The sequence below is a fragment of the Oryx dammah genome, unplaced genomic scaffold (assembly GCF_014754425.2).
Source record: "Oryx dammah isolate SB20612 unplaced genomic scaffold, SCBI_Odam_1.1 HiC_scaffold_18, whole genome shotgun sequence".
NCBI classification, from domain to species: Eukaryota; Metazoa; Chordata; class Mammalia; order Artiodactyla; family Bovidae; genus Oryx; species Oryx dammah.
The window spans coordinates 91114413-91135373 of NW_024070202.1; the positions used below are offsets into that span (position 1 = coordinate 91114413).

At 37.0% G+C, this 20961-nt stretch overlaps 1 protein-coding gene across 1 annotated transcript in view; it reads right to left on the bottom strand.

The window, feature by feature from the left end:
- Nucleotides 1-20961, bottom strand: part of GRM8 (glutamate metabotropic receptor 8) — an 866927-nt gene that overhangs the window by 190560 nt on the left and 655406 nt on the right. Inside the window, exon 7 of the mRNA XM_040259569.1 lies at nt 941-1077. Coding sequence (XP_040115503.1) covers nt 941-1077 — 137 coding nt within the window. The remainder of the gene's footprint in view (nt 1-940; nt 1078-20961) is intronic.

The window sequence follows — 20961 nt, forward strand, 5'->3', positions numbered from 1 at the left end:
TCTAGAGCCCCTTCTGATTAGTGGGTGCTGGTACCAGACAACACTCTCCAGGGTACTCAAAGACCCCGTTCCCTAGGATAGTCCCTCTGGAGGGCTGCCTGCCCACCATACACATCTGCTAGAGTTTCTCCTGCTGCTTTCATCCACATGCCACGCCCACCAGGTCCCAGCAGGAGAAGACAGAGCCCAGGGCGTTGGAACAGCATGGCACTGGGCAGGCAGATGACAATTGCCTTTGGCACCATCCCACCTGGGACCCAGGTGGGACCTCTCAGGGTGGGACCCACCCTGGGACCTTGCTTCCATCCAGTCTCCAAGTTGTCCTCACCTGGCTACTTGTAGGAACAACAAAATCTGTGGACCTTGATGACTTTCCAGGATATGGGGATGGCAGGCAGCCCTATGGATTGTTAAAAGATCTGAACATCTCTTTTGGGTACATTAACTTTCTCTGGTGTTGTGATTCAAAAAGGTGATATAAATGAGGACCCTGATTCACTTCCATCCATCAGATGTAGCCATAGATCTCAACTTATGATATGGCAAAGGTGAAATACTTATTTTTAAGCACCAACTTGGTCATTCACGGCACACTGTCACCCCTCCTCCCCAACATCCATACATACACATACATCCACACATAACTATATAAACATTTGAACAAGTGATTCTTTCAGAAAAGTGTAAAATTTCCCAAGTGTTCACTTAAAAGGAAATGAGATCTTCATTAAACCCCTACAGATACCAGATTTCTCCAGAGACACGTAAGATTTTCCATCACATTTTAAGGTTGAGGAAGGATCAAATCATTACATTTTCTAAAAGTTGGCTTATAAGAAAATCAATTCTAATGAATAGTATATTGATATAATACACTTAAAAGTAAAGCCTTGCTCCTTGAGAACTATAAACATAAGTGTAAGATCATACTGATACTTGCTTTTAGATGAAGCTGATTCGTCCAGTGCCCAATGATTTTGTATTCTGTACTTTTGTTGGTTATTTGGTACTGGAAGATGTCATAACGACCAGGAGCATCTCCATTTTCATTAAAAGTGACTGGTGTACCAGCACTACCTGTAAATGTTTAGAAAACAATGTTAATAACTTTCCAGTGAGATAGCCTACTGGCCTTATTTTTCCCTAAGAAAAAAATAGTAGATAAAAATATATTGTGCATAGTAAGAGATATGAAGATTACAATCCATACAAGGTCATTCTTGATAGCATAGCATCTCTGACATGAAAAGAAGCCCAGATGTACATTCAAGAAGACCTGCCTCATTACACACATTAGAAAGTCAACGATGAGCATCCAAGTTAGGCAATGTATATAACAGTTAAATAAATAAAAGTTGATAGGCTAGATAGCTAATACCAGCTACAGAGAACGACAGTTAATAGAGAAGAGTGTAAATTCCTTGAAGCATAACAGCTATTGTACAATATAAACTATGATCAGTAACTCAAAATGTGGCAGGGGAACGTCCCAGACAGATTCCTAGAGTTTTACTTTATTTGGACTTGAAGGCCATCTGGATCGATAGCCCCATTCAATGTTTCTTCTTGGCTTCCCTGGTGGTCCAGTGGTTCCATGCTTCCAATGCAGGGGGTGTGGGTTCGATCCCTGGTCTGGTAACTAAGATGCCACATCCTATGCAATGTGGCCAAATAAAATAATAATAATAATAACAATATCACTTCTAAGATGCTGCTTTTGCTACCTCTGCCCAGGAATTTATCAACATGGGCTACTGTTTGGGCCCTCTTAGTGGGCGAGGCAGTGATCACTGAGAAGTCCCACCTCTGCTCAAATCACAGAAGATCCCTCAATTCACTGTGACAGTGTAATAGTGATGGAATGGCAGGATGTAAGAAAAGTCAGCTTTTCTAAACTACCATTTCTCTCTGAAGCCTTAATCTTTTTCTCTTAATAGCTTCTGCTCACTTTTACTTTCCCTCATCAACTTTTATGTAATCACAGGATTCCTCTCTCTCTCTCTCTCCTTTTGTTTTTGCTATTTTCCTCTAATTTAAGCATTCGAAAAACATGCAAATATCATTTTTTATTTGGAGGAAAATTGCTTTACAATGTTGTGTTGGTTTCTGCCATACAACAATACGAATCAGCCATGATTATACATATACCCCCCTCACTTTTGAGCTTCCCTCCTCCCCTCATTCAACCCCTCTAGGTCATCACAGAGCACCAGGCTGGGCTTCCTGTGTTATATTCAACTTCTCTCCAGCTATCTATTTTATGCATGGTAGTGTATGCATGTTGATGTTTTGGATTTATAAACTAATTGTATATAAATATCATAAAAACATCCCATCCCAAGACCAAATCTCCTTTTAGTGTAGAGATAGTAATACAATTGATTGGAGGCAATAAATTTAGTTAACAATTAATATATATTAATAACCCTGGAACTACTTAGTCTTATCAGTCCCCAAAGATCCAAAACCACAGCTCTCCTTCAAACTGATTTTCCCCTCCATTCTTTGTTAAGAAAATCTTAACTTCAACAATAATCACAGGTTTTCAGGATAGAAAACGATCTCAACACCCAATGTTTTCTTATTCCATCTATAGCCTTAATATCTATATAGAACTTCTTTTCTCTAACAGTCTTTAGATATTGCTCCCATCCCACCCCCTTTATCTTCTTGCCTTATACTTTGCTATCTTGACAAATTCACCTAAACATTAATCTGTTTCCTTTGTGGCTATCTTGTCTCTGCATGTTCCATTTCCTGAATTTCTCCTTACCCTATACCAGGTTTAATTTCTATACTATTCAAAAATTGTCCCCTACTTGCTATTTCTTTTCCATATTGTACTCTCCAAAAATATATGTACTATTAATACTTATACATTTCAACTCTATATAGTTCCATCTTATAATGAATTTCTTATTCCAGGGGTCCCCCATCTCTGGGACCTAACGTCTAATGATCTGAGGTGAAACTGATATAATAATAATAGAAATAAAGTGCACAATAAATGTAATGTGCTTGAATCATCCAAAATCCATTTGCCCCACCAATCCAGAGTCCATGGAAAAATTGTCTTCCAAGAAACTGGTCCCTGGTGACAAAAAGGTTGGAGACTACTGTCTTATTCTACTTGTGGAGTTTTTAAAGAAAACTAAAAATCACAAAAGTCTAAAACATTTAACTTATCAAACAAAATGATGACCTAAAACAGTAACTTGAAAACAAATAAAATCAGAATCACACAGCAGCATTTAGGACACTTTCCTCCTATTTCAAGGAGAGAAATCTAATAGCCTCTGTTCTCTAATTGTTCAGTCACTCAGTTGTATTTGACTCTTTGCACCCTCATAGACTGCAGCACACCAGGCTTCCATTTGCTTTACTATCTCCTGGAGTTTTCTCAGACTCAAGTCCTTTGAGGTGATGATGCCATCCAACTATCTCATCTTCTGTTGCCCTCTTCTCCTGCCTTCAATCTTTCCCAGCATCAGGGTCTTTTCCAGTGAGTCAGTTCTTCATATCAGGTGGCCAAAGTATTGGAGATTCAGCTTCAGCATCAGTCCTTCCAGTGAATATTCAGGGTTTATTTCCTTTTGTCTTGACTGATTTGATCTCCTTGCTGTCCAAGGGGTTCTCACAAGTCTTTGTCAGCACCAAAGTTTGAAGGCATCAATTGCTCGGCACTCAGCCTTTTTTATTGTCCAGCTCTCAAATCTGTACATAACTACTGGGAAAACCATAGCTTTGACTCTATGGACTTCTGTCATCAAAGTGATGTCTCTGGTTTTTAATACACTGTCTAAGTTTGTCATAGCTTTCCTTCCAAGGAGCAAACTTCTTTTATGGCTGCAGTCACTGTCTGCAGTGATTTTGGAGCCAAAGAAATAAAATCTGACACTGTTTTCACTTTTTCCCCTTCTATTTGCCATAAAGTAATGGGACCAGATGCCATAATCTTAGCTTTTTGAATGGAGTTTAAGCCAGCTTTTTCACTGTCCTCTTTCACTTTCATCAAGAAGCACTCTAGTTCCACTTTGCTTTCTGCCATTGTTAGTTACTCAGTGGTGTCCGACTCTTTGTGACCCCATGAACTGTAGTCCGCCAGACTCCTCTGTTCATGGGATTCTCCAGTCAAGAATACTGGAGAGGGCTGCCATTCCCTTCTCCAGGGGATCTTCCTAAGGAATCAAACCCTGGTCTCCTGCACTGCCGGCAGATTTTTTACTATCTGAGCCATCACTAAGATAGTAATACTTTCTGCCATTAGAATGATATTATTTGCATATGTGAGGTTGTTGATATTTCTCCTGGTAATCTTGATTACAGCTTGTAACTCATCCAACCTGGCTTTTCTCATGATGTACTCTGTATATATGTTAAATAAACAGGGTGATGGTATACAGCCTTGATGTAATCCTTTCCCAATTTTGAACCAGTCCATTGTTCCATGTCTGGTTCTAACTGTTGCTTCTTGACCTGCATACAAGTTTCTCAGGAGACAGGTAAAGTGGTCTGGTATTCCCATGTCTTTAAAATTTTTCCACAGTTTATTGGGCTTCCTTGGTGGCTCAGATTACAATAAAGAATCTGCCTGCAATGAAGGAGATCTGGGTTTGATCACTAGGTCAGGAAGATTCCCTGCAGAAGGAAATGGCTATCCACTCCACTATTCTTGCCTGGAGAGTTTCAATTTATTTTCTGTTCTCTGGAATCTTCTTAAAATTTGAACACAGTGTGAAATCTTGGATGAGATACCTGGCATCTACAAACACTGTTAAGGGCACAAGAGATTGGCACAGCATGGAGGAAAGAGCACTGTTATGAGAAACAAGGGCTGCTCATTCATGCTCACTTTGCTCCTGCATGTATTTTCACAACTTAAGTATATCTCTTTTCTTCAGTTGTCACATAGGGACTTAACAACAAAGATGAACATATTTAGAAGTCTCAAAAATTATATGCATTTAAATTATTCTTATTAGTTCACATGGGAAATAACTTTAGATATAAATCAAGAAATAGGGAATTGGGGAATAAAACGAGCTCTCCTATCTTTTAGCTATTCATTAGATACACAAGTGGAAACCCCTGTGCCGCAACTGATCAAAATGTTTTCTTACTCTTAGTGACCCTGAGCAGTTGTTGCTGTTGTTTTTATTTAAGTCCAAATCTTCTGAGACCCCATGGACTGGAGCCTACCAGGCTCCTCTGTCCATGGGATTTCCTAGTCAAGAATATTGGAGTGGGTAGCAATTTCCTCTTCTAGGGGATCTTCCCAACCCAGGGACTGAACCTGCGTCTCCTCCGTTGGCAGGTGGATTCTCTACCACTGAGTCACCAGGCAAGCCCCGATCCTCAGCAAGCTAACTAAAATGGGAGTAATAATAATACTTTTCTCATAGAGTTGTTAGGAAACTTAAACAAATACTTTTCAAGTACAAAGAACAATGCAGACGGTAATTAAATATTATGATAATAATGATGATGATTCACCCCATATGTATTCTCAGTAGACACAAATGCAGAGTAATAGATAGGATAATGAAAATCCTTCAAGTAATATCTAGACAATGGATTATGGAAATTCAGTGGGTAAGAGATCACCAGATGACAATATATATATATAAATATATGTGTATGTATATATATATACAAGTTATGAATTTCACATTAATATCATCAAGTCCTGACATTTATATACAACTTTAAAATTCTGATATCATATACTCTGTGAATAAAGGAATATTTATTTTTTTCTAACTTTCCCAATGTTGTCATATTCCTCACTTAATAGCTACTTATCTCCTACAACAGCCTCCCAATGTTTTAGGAGAATGTCACTTGTGTAACATATTCTCATGAATATACTCTGAGTTATATATAATTCCTAGTGTGCCAGCTGTTTCCATATCTCTTTTTCCAACTTGGAAAAGTATATTGGAAGTCAAGTGAATTAGAACTACATTATCATAAAAATAATTGCCCAACTTAGATTGTTGTTGCTTAGTCACTAAGTTGTACTCCACAGACTGTATAGTCTGCAGGCCCCTCTGTCCGTGGGATTTCCCAGGCAAGAATATTGCAGTGGGTTGCCATTTCTTTCTTCAGGGATCTTCCCAATCCAGGATTGAACCTGTGACTCCTGCATAGGCAGGCAGGTTCTTTACCACTGAGCAACCACGGAAGCACTCCCCACCAAACTTACATAATTCAACCATGCAGGCCAGGAAAAAACAGTTAGAACTAAACATGGAACAACAGACTGGTTCCAAATAGAAAAAGGGGTACGTCAAGGCTGTATATTGTCACCCTGCTTATTTAACTTCTATGCAGAGTACATCATGAGAAACGCTGGACTGGAAGAAATACAAGCTGGAATCAAGATTGCCGGGAGAAATATCAATAACCTCAGATATGCAGATGACACCACCCTTATGGCAGAAAGTGAAGAGGAACTAAAAAGCCTCGTGTTGAAAGTGAAAGAGGAGAGTGAAAACGTTGGCTTGAAGCTCAACATTCAGAAAACAAGATCATGGCATTTGGTCCCATCACTTCATGGGAAATAGATGGGGAAACAGTGGAAACAGTGTCAGACTTTATTTTTTGGGGCTCCAAAAACACTGCAGATGGTGATTGCAGCCATGAAATTAAAAGACACTTACTCCTTGGAAGGAAAATGACTAACCTAGACAGCATATTCAAAAGCAGAGACATTACTTTGCCAACAAAGGTCCATCTAGTCAAGGCTATGGCTTTTCCAGTGGTCATGTATGGATGTGAGAGTTGGACTGTGATGAAAGCTGAGCGCCAAAGAATTGATGCTTTTGAACTGTGGTGTTGGAGAAGACTCTTGAGTCACTTGGACTGCAAGGAGATCTAACCAGTCCATCCTAAAGGAGATCAGTTCTGGTGTTCATTGGAAGGACTGATGCTAAAGCTGAAACGCCAATACTTTGGCCACCTCATGCGAAGAGTTGACTCATTGGAAAAGACTCTGATGCTGGGAGGGATTGAGGGCAGGAGGGGAAGGGGACAATGGAGGATGAGATGGCTGGATGGCATCACTGACTCGATGGACATGAGTCTGAGTGAACTCCAGGAGTTGGTGATGGACAGGGAGGCCTGGTGTGCTGTGATTCATGGGGTCGCAAAGAGTCGGACACGACTGAGCAACTGAACTGAATTGAACTGATAACAAGTTATACTAAATTTGGCATTTCATGAAGAGGCAGTATACTAAATTATAAACACTATAAATAAGTAAATATATTCATATACACTAAATTATAATATACTAGAAATGTGGGTTTGGGAGCCAGATCATTGGATTCCAACCCCAGCACTGACACTTATTAGACAGATGATCTCAGGTTAGTTACTTTATCTCCCTGTACCTCGTTCAGCTCATTTTTAAAATGGACTAATTTTACTTCCCATGTCAGAGGGATACGTGAGGATTAAACGAATCAATACACAAGAAATATTCAGTAAATAGTAAGCATTATACAAATATTAGCTGTTATTGTCCTTATTGTTTTATGGCAGTGCTCTGTTTGAGATCCAGGGTCTATATGTGAAGAGAAAACTCAGTGGGCTTGTATGGCTTATCTGAAGTCATCCTTTCTAACTTTTGTTCTCCTCTTCCAACACAAGGCCACATATACTTAAAATCTAGTTCTTTAAGTTCATCATACTCTTTCTCACCATCCTGATTTACACATGTTATTTTCTATAAGTTTTCTTACTCCTTTATTCTAACTCTTCTTCTCTTCTTCTCTATATATTTCCTTCAAGATGTGTATTAAAGGCATGCCTGTAAGGAACCTTATCTTCTAAACCTGGAGCAGGGGTCCAAGGCCTCTTCATGTTCTGTCCTGGTCTCTCACGGCACTACCATCACTACCATCCATACACTTGTACAATCATCCCCATCCCTAATCAAAATATCCATCCAACAGATATTCACTGAGAGCTTATTATGTGCTCAATACTGGGTGGATCCTCTGCCTTCCTCACAAAACTGTAGTCTCCTTAATAAAGGCAGATTGCATCTCTTATTGTGGGCACTGCACCAAAGACTGTTCAATATTTAGTATGCAAACAATAAATTACATGAAAGAAGTACCCACTAATGATCCCAGACAAATCCATGTTCACCCCCTTTGTAACATTATAACTTCACTTACATCATCTTTCATTTTCTTATAGTAACAAATGAAGGGGCCCAATCAGTCCCTTCTTCACTGTCATTGGTGTAGTGTTAGAAACTTCTTTTTATTAATCTGACTTCTGATATTGGGCTAGGTTTGCAGTTGAATTACTTCAACCCTTTCAGCCAAGAACTGATTCAATTCATATTGGTTTATTTCAAATAATTGCCCTGGTACTGTGGCTTATGTAACAAAGAACACCCTAGAGTAGCCATGAGGGGCTATGGTGGTGGTGGTTTAGTCACTCAGTTGTGTCCGACTCTTTGCAACCCCAAGGGTGGTAGCAAACCAGGCTCCTCCGTCCATGGGATAGCCCTGGCAAGAATAGTGGAGTGTGCTGCCATTCCCTTCTCCAGGGGATCTTTCTCACTCAGGGATTAAACCCGGGTCTCCTGTATTATAGGAAGTCTCCTGCATTTCTGGAGGATTCTTTACTGACTGTGCCAGCAAGGAAGCCATGAGTGGCTATGTTGTTTACTAATTTCTACAAGTAGAAATTTAAAAGGTCATCTTTAGCACTGAGACTGGGCACCTTGAAAAACAGAATTAAGTGGGATTTTGTCCAGAAAAAAAAATCTTGATAGTATAAATTTTTCAATATATCCATCAATGTATTATGTTTTACTAAAAACACAAGAATACAAATATTTTTAGGCTAAATTCACACATATATAATAAACTATGCTCTAGGAAATTTTCCTGTGTTTCTTTCCATCCCAGACTTTATTTCAGAAATTTTGAAGTACACCAATTTTTTATATGCCCTTCAATCAATGTGGGCTAGTGGAGAAATGAAACCAAAGAACATGGAGGCTGAGGGAAATTTTACTAGTCAGATATTGCTCTCAGAGTCTCTATATCACCTTGGATATTTTCTGCATGGAAATGCATGGAAAAAACTTTACTTTGATTCCTAGGCAAGTCACACTCCAATGTGCTTTTGTAAGAAAAATGATCCAACCAATGAAGATTGTATTTGAAAATGTTGACTCTGTTGAATATTGTTCTGGGGAAGAGTATGCACTTGGGATTTGGAAACTGGGGTTTGATTTCTCACTTTGCCGGTTACCTGTGTGATCCAGGCAAGTTATTCTCCCAAAACCTGTTCTGTCAATTGTCAAGAGAACATTATAACCCCAGCCCTCCTGGGCTATTACAAGGGTTACATAAGATGATGTACTTCAAGCACTTAATGTGTGCCTGGCACAGAACAGGTATGCAGTAGATGAAAGCTATCATATCATTATCCATTCCTTTGCTTACACTTATGCTCCCTTGGTCTACATTTTCTTATTTCCACAGTGCAAAAAGCAATGCAAGAGTAATTCATTCACCTTTATGTGTATACATTATAAATATATTTATAAGCCACTCAGTGTATAGTATAGTCATGTTTATTGCTTTGCTTTCTCTTCCTTGCTACAAAACTATCCATTTTTCTTCTCATAACCACCTGTGCTACTTGGTAAGCAGAAAAAATAAGAAGGCTAAAAGTAAAATCAGTTAATGTATTAATTTTTAGCACCCTTAAAAAAGAATATAGGAGATGGAAGTCATTGACTAAACTGCCAGAGGAAATAGCAACTTGCAACAGAATCTCAATTATTCATGCTTTCCCTTTTCTTATCCAATTTATTTTTATCAAGTATTCATGGCAATCAATAAAGAGAACTGTATATTTGAATTAGAATCATACTAGAGTTTAATTATTTAGTGATCAGTCAGACTACTCTTACATATCTGTTACTTAGCCTCGGTTCATTAAAAACTTTAGCATTTGACTCACTATATTCCCTTCCATCCATATTTCTGTTTATCATTTCTGGTGGCTTCATCATACACCTGAATGACTCCACATCCTGGCCTCTACATTAGCTGATGCTTATACTTCCAGTTTTCATTCTTTTCATGCATCTCACCAGCTGCTCTACACTCACTAACTACCGCATCTCCCAAACTTTGCTCTCTGTATACTGCCTTCCACCCTCACTGCAAGAATTCTATGAGCCCCTAAATTTATTGATTCTTTTATTACCCCAATTTCTCATTATATTTCACCCCCATGATAATTCCCCTTCCCTCCTAGTCTTCATAGGTTCTATGATTTTCCTTGCAAATGCCCTCTGTACTTATTTTTCCCTCTGTCCGATTTTATTCCTCTGCCAAAACACTCAAGATTGAACTCAATTGTCCTCTTTGTTTACACAAGCAGCTCAATATTGTTTAAAAAAAATCATACAATTGGCTAGTAAAGTCAGGACTAGATTGAAGCACGTGAGATGCCTAGAGCGTGACTCAGAGTTTCAGTGCCTCCCTAGATTCTGCACATTAGGTGTCCCATTTGCCTTATCTAGTCCCGCCCCTGTGCTCCGCTCTTACTTTAAAGGCATGACCTCAGGGATTTCCCTGGGAGTCTAGTGGTTAAGACTTTGCCTTCCAATTCAGGGGTGTGGGTTTGATCCCTGGTGGGGGAGATAAGATCCCATGTGCCTCCTAGCGAAAAAAATCAGAAAGAGGAAACAGAAGCAATATTGTAACAATTTCAATAAAGACTTTAAAAATGGTCCACATTAAAAAAAAAATTGTAATGCCTGATGTGACCTCAGACTCAAATATGTAGTCAACACTGTTCTGTGTTGTCCTATCACACTTCCCCCACTTCTGGATGACTGACTGTTTCAACCTCACACATGCAACATCTTCCACCCCTGCCACTTCAGCTCATCTCAGACTTTCTCACTGAAAAAATAAATAAATAAAGCATCAAGAAGACCAAGACTCCCTCCTCATTCCCCCACAGAACCTACAGCCTACCTGTGTCTGTGCTCAAATGATCCCTCTTGCTGAAACACACAAGCCCCTGATCCAATCAAAGGTGTGCTTCCTCCACTCATGCTAGGACCTCCTTCCCTCTCACTCTCCAGGCACTTTCAGTCTCATCTTTTTGTTCTGCCACGTCAATAGATTTAGACTGCCTATGGTGGTCCCTTCAGTTTACAATTGAGTTCTCATAGCTCTCATGTTAAAAAAAAAAAAAGAAGCAAGCCAATAAATCTCATTATAACCTTATAGTTTCATTTATCCATTCTCCTTAACAGTTAAATAGAAAGTTTTTTTGAATGAGCTGTCCTCACATTCCATTTTCTTATTTCCCATTAACTCATCAGACACTGCTAACTTGAAATATAACCCCTTAGCTCCACCGATGAGTCTCAAATGTATACATCTAGCCCTGAGCATAGATTTATCCAATTACCTGTATCTCCACTTGGTTTTCTGATAACCATCTTCTACTTTATGTGTCCAGAAACAACACTTGATTTTTTTTTCATTTCCAAACATGTTCCTCACAGTCTTTCCTGTCTTAATGAGGAACTAAGGATTGTCTATCCATTCAATCAACTTGAAACCTAAGTTAAAACTCCACATATAATGGTAAAACACAAAGAGTGAACAAAAATTGTGGACTTCAGCCAATAGCAATGTATCAACACTGGTTCATTAGTTGTAATGAATGTACTATATCAAAAACATGAAGAAAGTGAAGAGGAACTAAAAAGACTCTTGATGTGGGTAAAAGAAGAGAGTGAAAAAGCTGGCTTAAAACTCACATTCAAAATCATGGCATCCAGTCCCATCACTTCATGTCAAAGAGATGGGAAAAAAGTGGAAATAGTGACAGATTTTCTTTTCTTGGGCTCCAGAATCACACTGGATGCTGACTGCAGCCATGAAATTAAAAGACACCTGCTCCTCACAAGAAAAGCTATGACAAACCTAGACAGCAGAGACATCCTTTTGCTGATAAAGGTCCATGTAATCAAAGTTATGGTGTTTCCAGTAGTCATGTAGTATGGGACAGTTGGACCATAAAGAAGGCTGAGTGCCAAAAAATGTATGCTTTTGAATTGTGGTGCTGGAGAAGACTCTTGAGAGTCTCTTGGACTGAAAGGAGATCAAACCAGTCAATCCTAAAAGAAAACAACCTTGAATATTCATTGGAAGGACTGATGCTGAAACTGAAGCTCCAATACTTTGGCAACCTGATGCAAAGAGCCAACTCATTGGAAAATACTTTGAGGCTGGGAAAGATTGAGGGCAGGAGGAGAAGGGGGTGATAGAGGATGAGATGACTGGATGGCATCAGTGACTCAATGGATATGAACTTGAGCAAACTCTGGGAGATAGTGAAGGGCAAGGAATCCTGGCATGCTGCAATCCATGGGGTCGCAAAAAGTCAGAAATGACTCAGTGATTGAACAACAACAACACTAATACAAAATGTCAATTACTGGAGAAAATGTGTCTTTGATGGTATGAAATAAGTGAACTTTCTATACTGTCTGCTCATTTTTTTCTATAAATATAAAGTTATTCTTTAAAGAAGTTTAAGGAACTCTCTGGTGGGGCAGTGGTTAGGACTCCTGCTTTCAGTAGCAAGGGTGCGGGTTCAGGGAACTAAGATCCTGCAAGCCTCATGGCAAGGCCAGATAAATCAGTCATCCAATAAATAAAGCTTAAAAAATCAAAATAAATAAAAATTATTTTCATTAAAGCATTTGTGTTATTATGATATTAAAATATAACCAATTCCCTGGTGGCTCAGATGGTAAAAAGTTTCCTGCAATGCAGGAGATCCAACTTCGATCCCTGGGTCAGGAAGATACCCTAGAAAAGGGAATGGCACCTCACTCCAGTATTCTTGCCCAGAGGATTTCATGGACAAAGAAGCCTGGCAGGCTACCATCCATGTATTATACACAGTCAGACACGAGTGAGCAACTAACACACACACACACACACACACAAATGTTAATGAGATATTTTACTCATTTTTATATATCACATCTTCAAAATTCTATATATAATTTAGACTTACAGATCATTACATTTGAATTAGTGTTATTTCAAATGCTCAACTGTCATCCATATTTAACAGTGCAGGTCTAAAAGACCCACCCCTGCCTTCACTAGTTTCTTCCCTAAAGAGCTGCAGATCCATCCAAGTCTGACCAGTGGTTCAGTGGATGCCACAACTGGAGATGAGATCCTAAAATAAAATTCAAACTGCTCCAGCAGTAAAAATAAAACAAACAAAGCCCACGTCTAAGACATCAACACATCCTGTCTCCAAAACACGTCCAAAACACGTCCAGAATTGTCCAGTTCTCTCCATTTCCTCTTCCCTGCATCGGTCCAAGCTACAACTGTTCTCCCTGAACTGTTAGCTGGTACCTGTGTTCAAAGTGATCAACAACAATCCACTCTCCATCCTGTGGCCAGAATGAGACTGTGAAACACACATCAGATCAGATTGGTTCTTCCCCCTAAAATCATGCAGTGTGTTCCCATTCCACTAGAATAAAACACAAAATGTTTATCATGGCCCAAAAGGCCTTGTTAATGCTCCAGTCACTCATCTCCATATTTCATCTACCCTGGGCTTCTTTCTGTTCCTCAGACGCATGAAATTTGCCCTATTTCAGAACTTGGGTTTTTTTGCTCCATTTCTCTCAATTCTCTGCCTCTCTCTCCCTACTCTCTCTCCCCACAACCCACTCTCTTTCTTTCTCAAATGTTCTTCTGAATTGGATCTTTGCATGACCCAGATCCTTCTCATCATTTAACATATTACATATGACTAAGGGGCTTCCCAGGTGCAGCAGGGGTAAAGAAACTGCTTGCCAATGCATAAGACTCAGGAGACGTGGGTTCAGTCCCCAGGTTGGGATGATCCTGTGGAATAAGAAATGGCAACCCACTCCAGTATTCTTGCCAGGATAATCCCATGGACAGAGGAGCCTGTTGGGCTACAGTCCATGGGGTTACAAGCAGCAGTTGGACATGACTGAACATACACACACTCTCTCATACACACACACAGACACACAGTATTAATATAAAATAGATAAACAACATAGACCTACCTTATAGCAGAAAAGACTATACTCAATATTTTGTAATAATCTGTAAGAAAAAATAATCTGAAAGGTTTTCTTTAACTGATTATTTGAGCATGTGAAACTAATAGGACAAGGAATACAGTCAAATGGGATTTCTAATTCTCTCAGCCAACCCTCCTTCTTGATTTTGTTATCAAGAAACAACTGACAATAGTACTTTCCATTGTGGAAATGTCCTTATGATCTTGCATTAAAAGTGTTTTAAAAATGAAAAGTATCATTATCATGAATGAATAGCACTATTTGAGAAGTAGAAATACAACCTGTAATTTCACTGATGGTACTCAAATAAGGTGATTGAATGTTTAATATGAGAAAAGCTCCATTTAGTGATATACATTTCAGGGAAGCAGATGAATTAGGAGGTTTAAATAAAATCTTTTATAAGAAAAGTGACCTGAGAGACAATTAAAATATCAAATGTTTGTTCAAAAGAAAGAAATGGAACGTTCTTCTACTCCTCTATCTTGAGAGTTAGTTCTCTGAGAATATGTAATAAGTAGGACCTTTTTAAGTGATACATTTTAAAAGGAATTTGGAAACATATCAAAATGTGTTGCAATACTCAGATTTCAGTATAGTTTCATTCTCTGACAGAATTCCTCTCTTTTTCCAGAACAAGCCCTTTATTGTTTCCATTTGGGAGGCATTTAATAGCATATACATACATATATATATATATATGTATACATATATATAGTTGGTGATGGACAGGGAGGCCTGGCGTGCTGCGATTCATGAGGTCGCAGAGTCGGACACGACTGAGCGACTGAAATGAACTGAACTGAACTGTATATACATATGTATATGTATCTTAAGTCTCCTGCATTGGCAGTCAGGTTCTTTACCAATAGCACCACCTGGGAAGACCACATATGACTTCTGTGATAAGGTTTAATTAAGCATTTTATGTGTAACAGTGCTACATTTAAGAGTACGTTTACGAAAGTGAAGTGCCTGTGTAGGTGAGTGTGTGTGTGTGTACACATGTTCTTGCCCTTTCAAATTTGCTGTGTACCAGCAGGAGGTCTCTGACTCTCTGGTCCAATGTGTTTTAAATCTGGATTTAAAATAGCCAAATTTATCAATTTTTATAATAACCACTTACTAAGAGGTTTAACATTTTGCTTTTGATGTTTGGATTTTTAAAATCTGCACATAGTTGGCTTATGGTGTGAGGGTGGGAAATAATTTCACCTTTTTCATATGTTTATGTTGATAATCAGCACTACTCCCTTTTTCTAAATGACTGGACAGATGCTTTATACCTAAGTTAAATAGAGGAATGTGTCTTTTTCTTTGGCCTTTCCCTCTTATTCCATCAGTTCCTTTGTGTGTCTTTGATTCTACATCAGACTGTTTGAATTACTAAAGTTCCTTAAGACTGATAATGGTATAACAAGTTCCCACTCCCTGTTCTTTTTCTCAGAAGTATTCTGACTTCTCTTTGCTTTCAACTCTTCTGTATACAATTTAGAACCATTTTTTAAGTTCCATGGACAATTATATTTAGATGGTGATTGGAAAAATATATAAAATCTATAAATTAATTGAGGAAGATTTGATATCCTAATAATATCTTCCTGTACATAAACATAAGTTGTCTCTCAGTTGTTCAGATCTACTTTTGCAATATTTATGCAGTCTTGTAATCTTCTTTCCATAGCACCTAAACTTTTTTATAGACTTACTCTTAGGTAATTAATATTCTCTGATGTTACTGCAAATGGTATCCTAAATTATATTATCTACTATTTGCTGCTAGTATAGAGAATTCAGCTGGGGATGTTTTGTTTTGCATCAGTCTTTTATTTAGTCTAGGGGTTCTCAGTTGGAGGTGATTCCATCCCCTGGGGTATTAGCAAAGTATAGAGATAGGTTTGCAATCCGAGGTGGTGCTAGTGGTAAAGAACATGTCTGCCAATGCAGGAGACATAAGAGATGGCAGGTTCAATCCCTGGGTTAGGAAGAGCGCTTGGAGGAGGGCATGGCAATCCACTCGAGTATTCTTTTCTGGAGAATCCCATTGACAGAGGAGCCTGGCCGGCTACTGTTCATAGGGTCACAAAGAGTGGGATATGACTGAAGCAACTAGCAACAGCATCAGAGACATTTTTGGATGTTGCAGTTGGGGGAGTGGAACTACTGGGGATTGGTGGAAGAGGCCAGAGGTGCTAACAAACTTTCCACAATGCGCAAGGGAGCCACTTTTAATAAAGAATTATCTAGTTCAAAATGTCAGTAGTTTTAAGGCTGAAAACTTTTGCAAACTCTATTATACTTCAGGACTTATATCTGTAAATTCTTAAAACTTCTTAGATTTCTATGTGAAGAATCATGTTCACTGCAAATAATTGAAATTTCATTTTCTCGCTAACAATTCTTATGACTGGAATCTTTTTCTTTCTTCTTTTTTTATTGCACTATCTAGAATCTTCAGTGCAATTTTGACATGAAGTGGCAGTAATGGACATCCTATACTGCCAGCCTTAAGTGAATATTTTTCACATTCCTCATTTAGGATTATGTTTGATCTAGGCATTTTATAGGCATTTCTTACTGGTTTAAGTCCCTTTCATCCTAAATGTATTAGGATTTTTATCATGAGTATATTTTTAATATGAGCTATGTATTTTATGGCATCTTTTGAGACAAAATATTTTTCTTTTAATCTGTTATTGTGATGAATTACATTCATACATTTTCAGTTATGTCATGGAAGTTTGTCATGGGATGGACCTAACTTGATTTCAATATTTTTTTTTGCATTGTTGGATTCAATCAGCTAATACTTTGTTTAGAAATTTTATATTCATACTCACACGTGAGATGGATCCATAATGTTCCTTTCTCATAATTTCCTTTTTGTTTTGGTTTCAGGGCTATACTGGCCAAATAGAATAACTTGGAAAATATCCCTTTTTTCCCTCTCTCTGCAAGAGTTTTTATAAAATTGTAATAATATCTTCCTTGAAAGTTTTGTTGAACTCACCTGGAGTTATTTCAGATACAATCAAGAGAATGAATAAGTCAATTGTGGTATGTGAACTATTTATACAATAGAATATTATACTGCAGCCAAAGTGAATGAACTCTAGATAGCCATAAACATGGATGAATTTTAGCAATATAATATTGAGTTAAAAAAAGACTACCAAAAATACATTTTACAAAGGTATACATGATTAGAGGAGAAGGAAATGGCAACCTACTCCAGTACTCTTGCCTGGAAAATGCCATGGGTGGAGGAACCTGGTAGACTACAGTCCATGGGGTAGCAAAGAGTCAGACATGACTGAGTGACTTCACTTTCTTTCTTTCTATAGTTCCTTTTGGAGAAGGAAATGGCAACCCACTCCAGTGTTCTTGTCTGGAGAATCCCATGGACGGAGGGGCCTGGTGGGCAACAGTCTATGGGGTTGCAAAGAGTAGGGCAGGACTAAGCACCACCCCCCACACACACACACATGATCAGAATTTTTAAAATGTGCATGCTTTTTGGGGAATACTTATGCAAGACATACGCACCCTGGCGTGCTCCAGTCCATGGGGTCACAAAGAGTGGGGCATGACTTAGCAACTGAACAACAACAAAAACAAATGCACCACAAATCAATTTTAAAAGGTAGGAATGTTGACTGTTCAGGAGGGATGTAAGGATGGATTAGTGATGAAAATATATGTGTGGATACTGCTTTTTATCAGTCTGAGCTTTGGGGGGCAGGGGAATATTTTCATAGATGCTTCCTGGATTCTTTGACGTAATCAAACTAACTAACTAAATAAATGAAAAGTGGACCTTGCATAGAACAATGATAAGGATGTGCCGCTTGCAAAGGAGCCAAGTGGAGAAAAAGAGACAAAGAGAAAAGGGAGAGGGTGAGGATGAGACGAAGTAGGAAGCCTCTCTTAACGAATGAAGGAAAGGTAGAAATAATAAATAAAAGAATGAAAGAAAAGAGAAATACATTAATTATGTAAAAAAGGAAGGCTATATTGAAGGACAGTACTTTAACTGTTGTATAATTCTGTGAATTAACTGAATGCTATACTTAGCTCGGCTATTATGCCCTTGGAGAATATGAATCCTCCCTGTGGGTCTATGAACCCAGACAAAATAGGTCACAAACAGAACTGTCTTCATCTACTTCTTTAAAGCAGCTTTTCTATGGATTTCTAAATTTTATATTTGTCAGGCTTCTGTCAGAATTCCCAGTTTATGAAATATAACTATCTGGGATTAGGATCACATTATATTTTTAAGCCAAAAAGCTTAATTTACTTTTTTATTATGAAGCTGTTTCTGAAGAGTAAAATAAAGTTAAAATTCACCTCTTACCAGTTGAGTTATTACTTTATTTCTTGCCGAATATCAAACTGTTCTTTTATCTTGGGTTATGTATGCCTTTGTAAAATTGATTGTTTAAAATATCATTAACATACAGTCTTTCAATGTATTTCAGAATTAATATTTTGTTAATATTTATAGAATCACAGAAAGTTAAAGACAGATAATACTACAGGAATAAATGTCAAAGTGTCTTAAAGAAATGGATAAAATATCTAATTAGGAGAGATCTACTCATTTCTTATAATAATTTATATATTGAATTTAAAACAGGATATCAAATCATTTATTTATAATGGATCTGATTTTCTGTAATTACACAAACTGTCAATGTATATTATGCCACTCTTATAAATATGAATTGTCTATGATATCGTGGTGATTTGAGGTGTTTCTCCTCTATGCTGCATGCGTAACAATGTGGAGCATAATTAAAAGAAACAGTGATATATGTAAGTAAAAAACTGTCATAAATTTAAAAATAAAAGTATAGTTTGAATTTTGTATATCACTTTCAGAAGCTGACGTATTAAATGGATGAAAACAGTAACTATTAAATTAGGTTTTATTTCAAATATATATAAAACACTTATAAAAATTATTTTCTGCTCCAAATAAAATATTAATAATTATCATAAACTAGAACTCTCAATTCATATTCTCTGATCACTATTAAACGGACAGAAATTTTTAACATAAACTTTAAAAAGATTAAACATTAAAGCAAGGTAAGGAAGACAAACATTGAAAACCTCTAAAGATTCAGAAAAAAATAATTAAGTGTTCATGTTAATTAATTCTTGAGTCAAAGATAGCTGAAACTAAAATTATAGAGTACTATCTAGGGGATATCAATAAATTTCAAAACTAGAAGACATGTCAAGCCTTCTCTCAGAAAAACTTTAGAGAATTCTTTGTTTATTATTGCACATGGCCTAGATGAAATATAGAAAAATATTTTTAGATTTGTGAAATAATAAATGGCTTTTTAAGCATGACATCAAGTAAAAACTACTAGGGAAATAATCGACAATTTTAACAACATAAAATGTATAATTTTGTGTATCAAAAATAATTTTAAAGAGAATCAGTCTAGAGAAATATAAGAAGGGATTAATACTCTCAATATGCAAGGAGTTCTTGAAAATAATAAGAAAACTTTAGCACTCTAGCACAACTGGGAAATGAACAGAAAATCTGAAAGTAAAATATATACAATTACAGTAAATGTATATGCAATGATCCATCTAATTAGTAATAAAAATACATCAATGAGACATGAATGTTCATTTGATCTAAAAATAAATATTATGGGTAAAGGTGGGATAAAACTGATACTTTCATACTCTGTAGATAAAAATTTAAATTTACAACCATTCTGGAGGCAAATTTTGAAGATTTAACACACTTATTCTTTGGCCCAATAATAGACATTTATACTATGAAAATGAGCAGGTGCAAAGTGTATACATGTACAGGTATACATGTGTACAAAGACACATGTATAAATATATTAACTGTACTATTGCTTCTGTACTAGGGTAATGGGAAAAAGTTGACAATCTAAATGGATGCAGATATATGAATCTTTAGGCCATTTTTCTTTAATACAGGAAAAATAGAAACAATATAAATGTATATCAGTCAAGGTATGGATAAATAATGACACATTCCATACAATGGAATATAATGTTGTAGACAAAATCATTTTGGTTAAAATGAAAACAACTTGTACTAAAACAAATGGTTGAGATAATGTTCATTACACTGATATTCTTATGTAATTTAATCTTAAATTTTGAAAACCTTTAAATAGCTAAAAGCACATTTTTTTCCAAAAATCATTAGGAATTCTTAAAATAATGTATATTAAAACAATTTCTCCCTTTTTGTAACTATATAGTATATCTTGAGTATCCATATTAACAAGGGATTTAAGTCTCCGTTTTACAATTAGTTTAGTTTAGCCTTTACATCAATTACCAAAGAACAATTTCTCATGTGTTCTGGTACATGTATCACAAGTACAGCAAAGAATTACACTTTTGTCTTAAAAACAGAGGTACATGTTTTAAATCTATGTTTATAAAAATTTCCCAGTGTATTAATTAGCATGGTTTTGTACTGCAACTGGAATGCTATATAGAAATTAGTTTTAATCAGGAATAAATTTCTTGGTTCATTTAAAAAGAGAACTGGGTGTATTATTCATGATCATTAGAGAAAAAAACCTGTTGTCATTTTCAAGTTGTTTTACCAAAACTCATTGGATTAAAAAACTAATTAAAGAATGAAGAGCAAGTAGAAGTGTTTTAAAGTGATTCTAAATATTTCTGAAAATTACAAAGTTAGTTCTCTGTCCAGGCCATCATCAACTCTCTCTTTTCAACTGCTTCTGGCATTCCTATGTCCCAGGTCATAGCACCACCAAAAATATGTC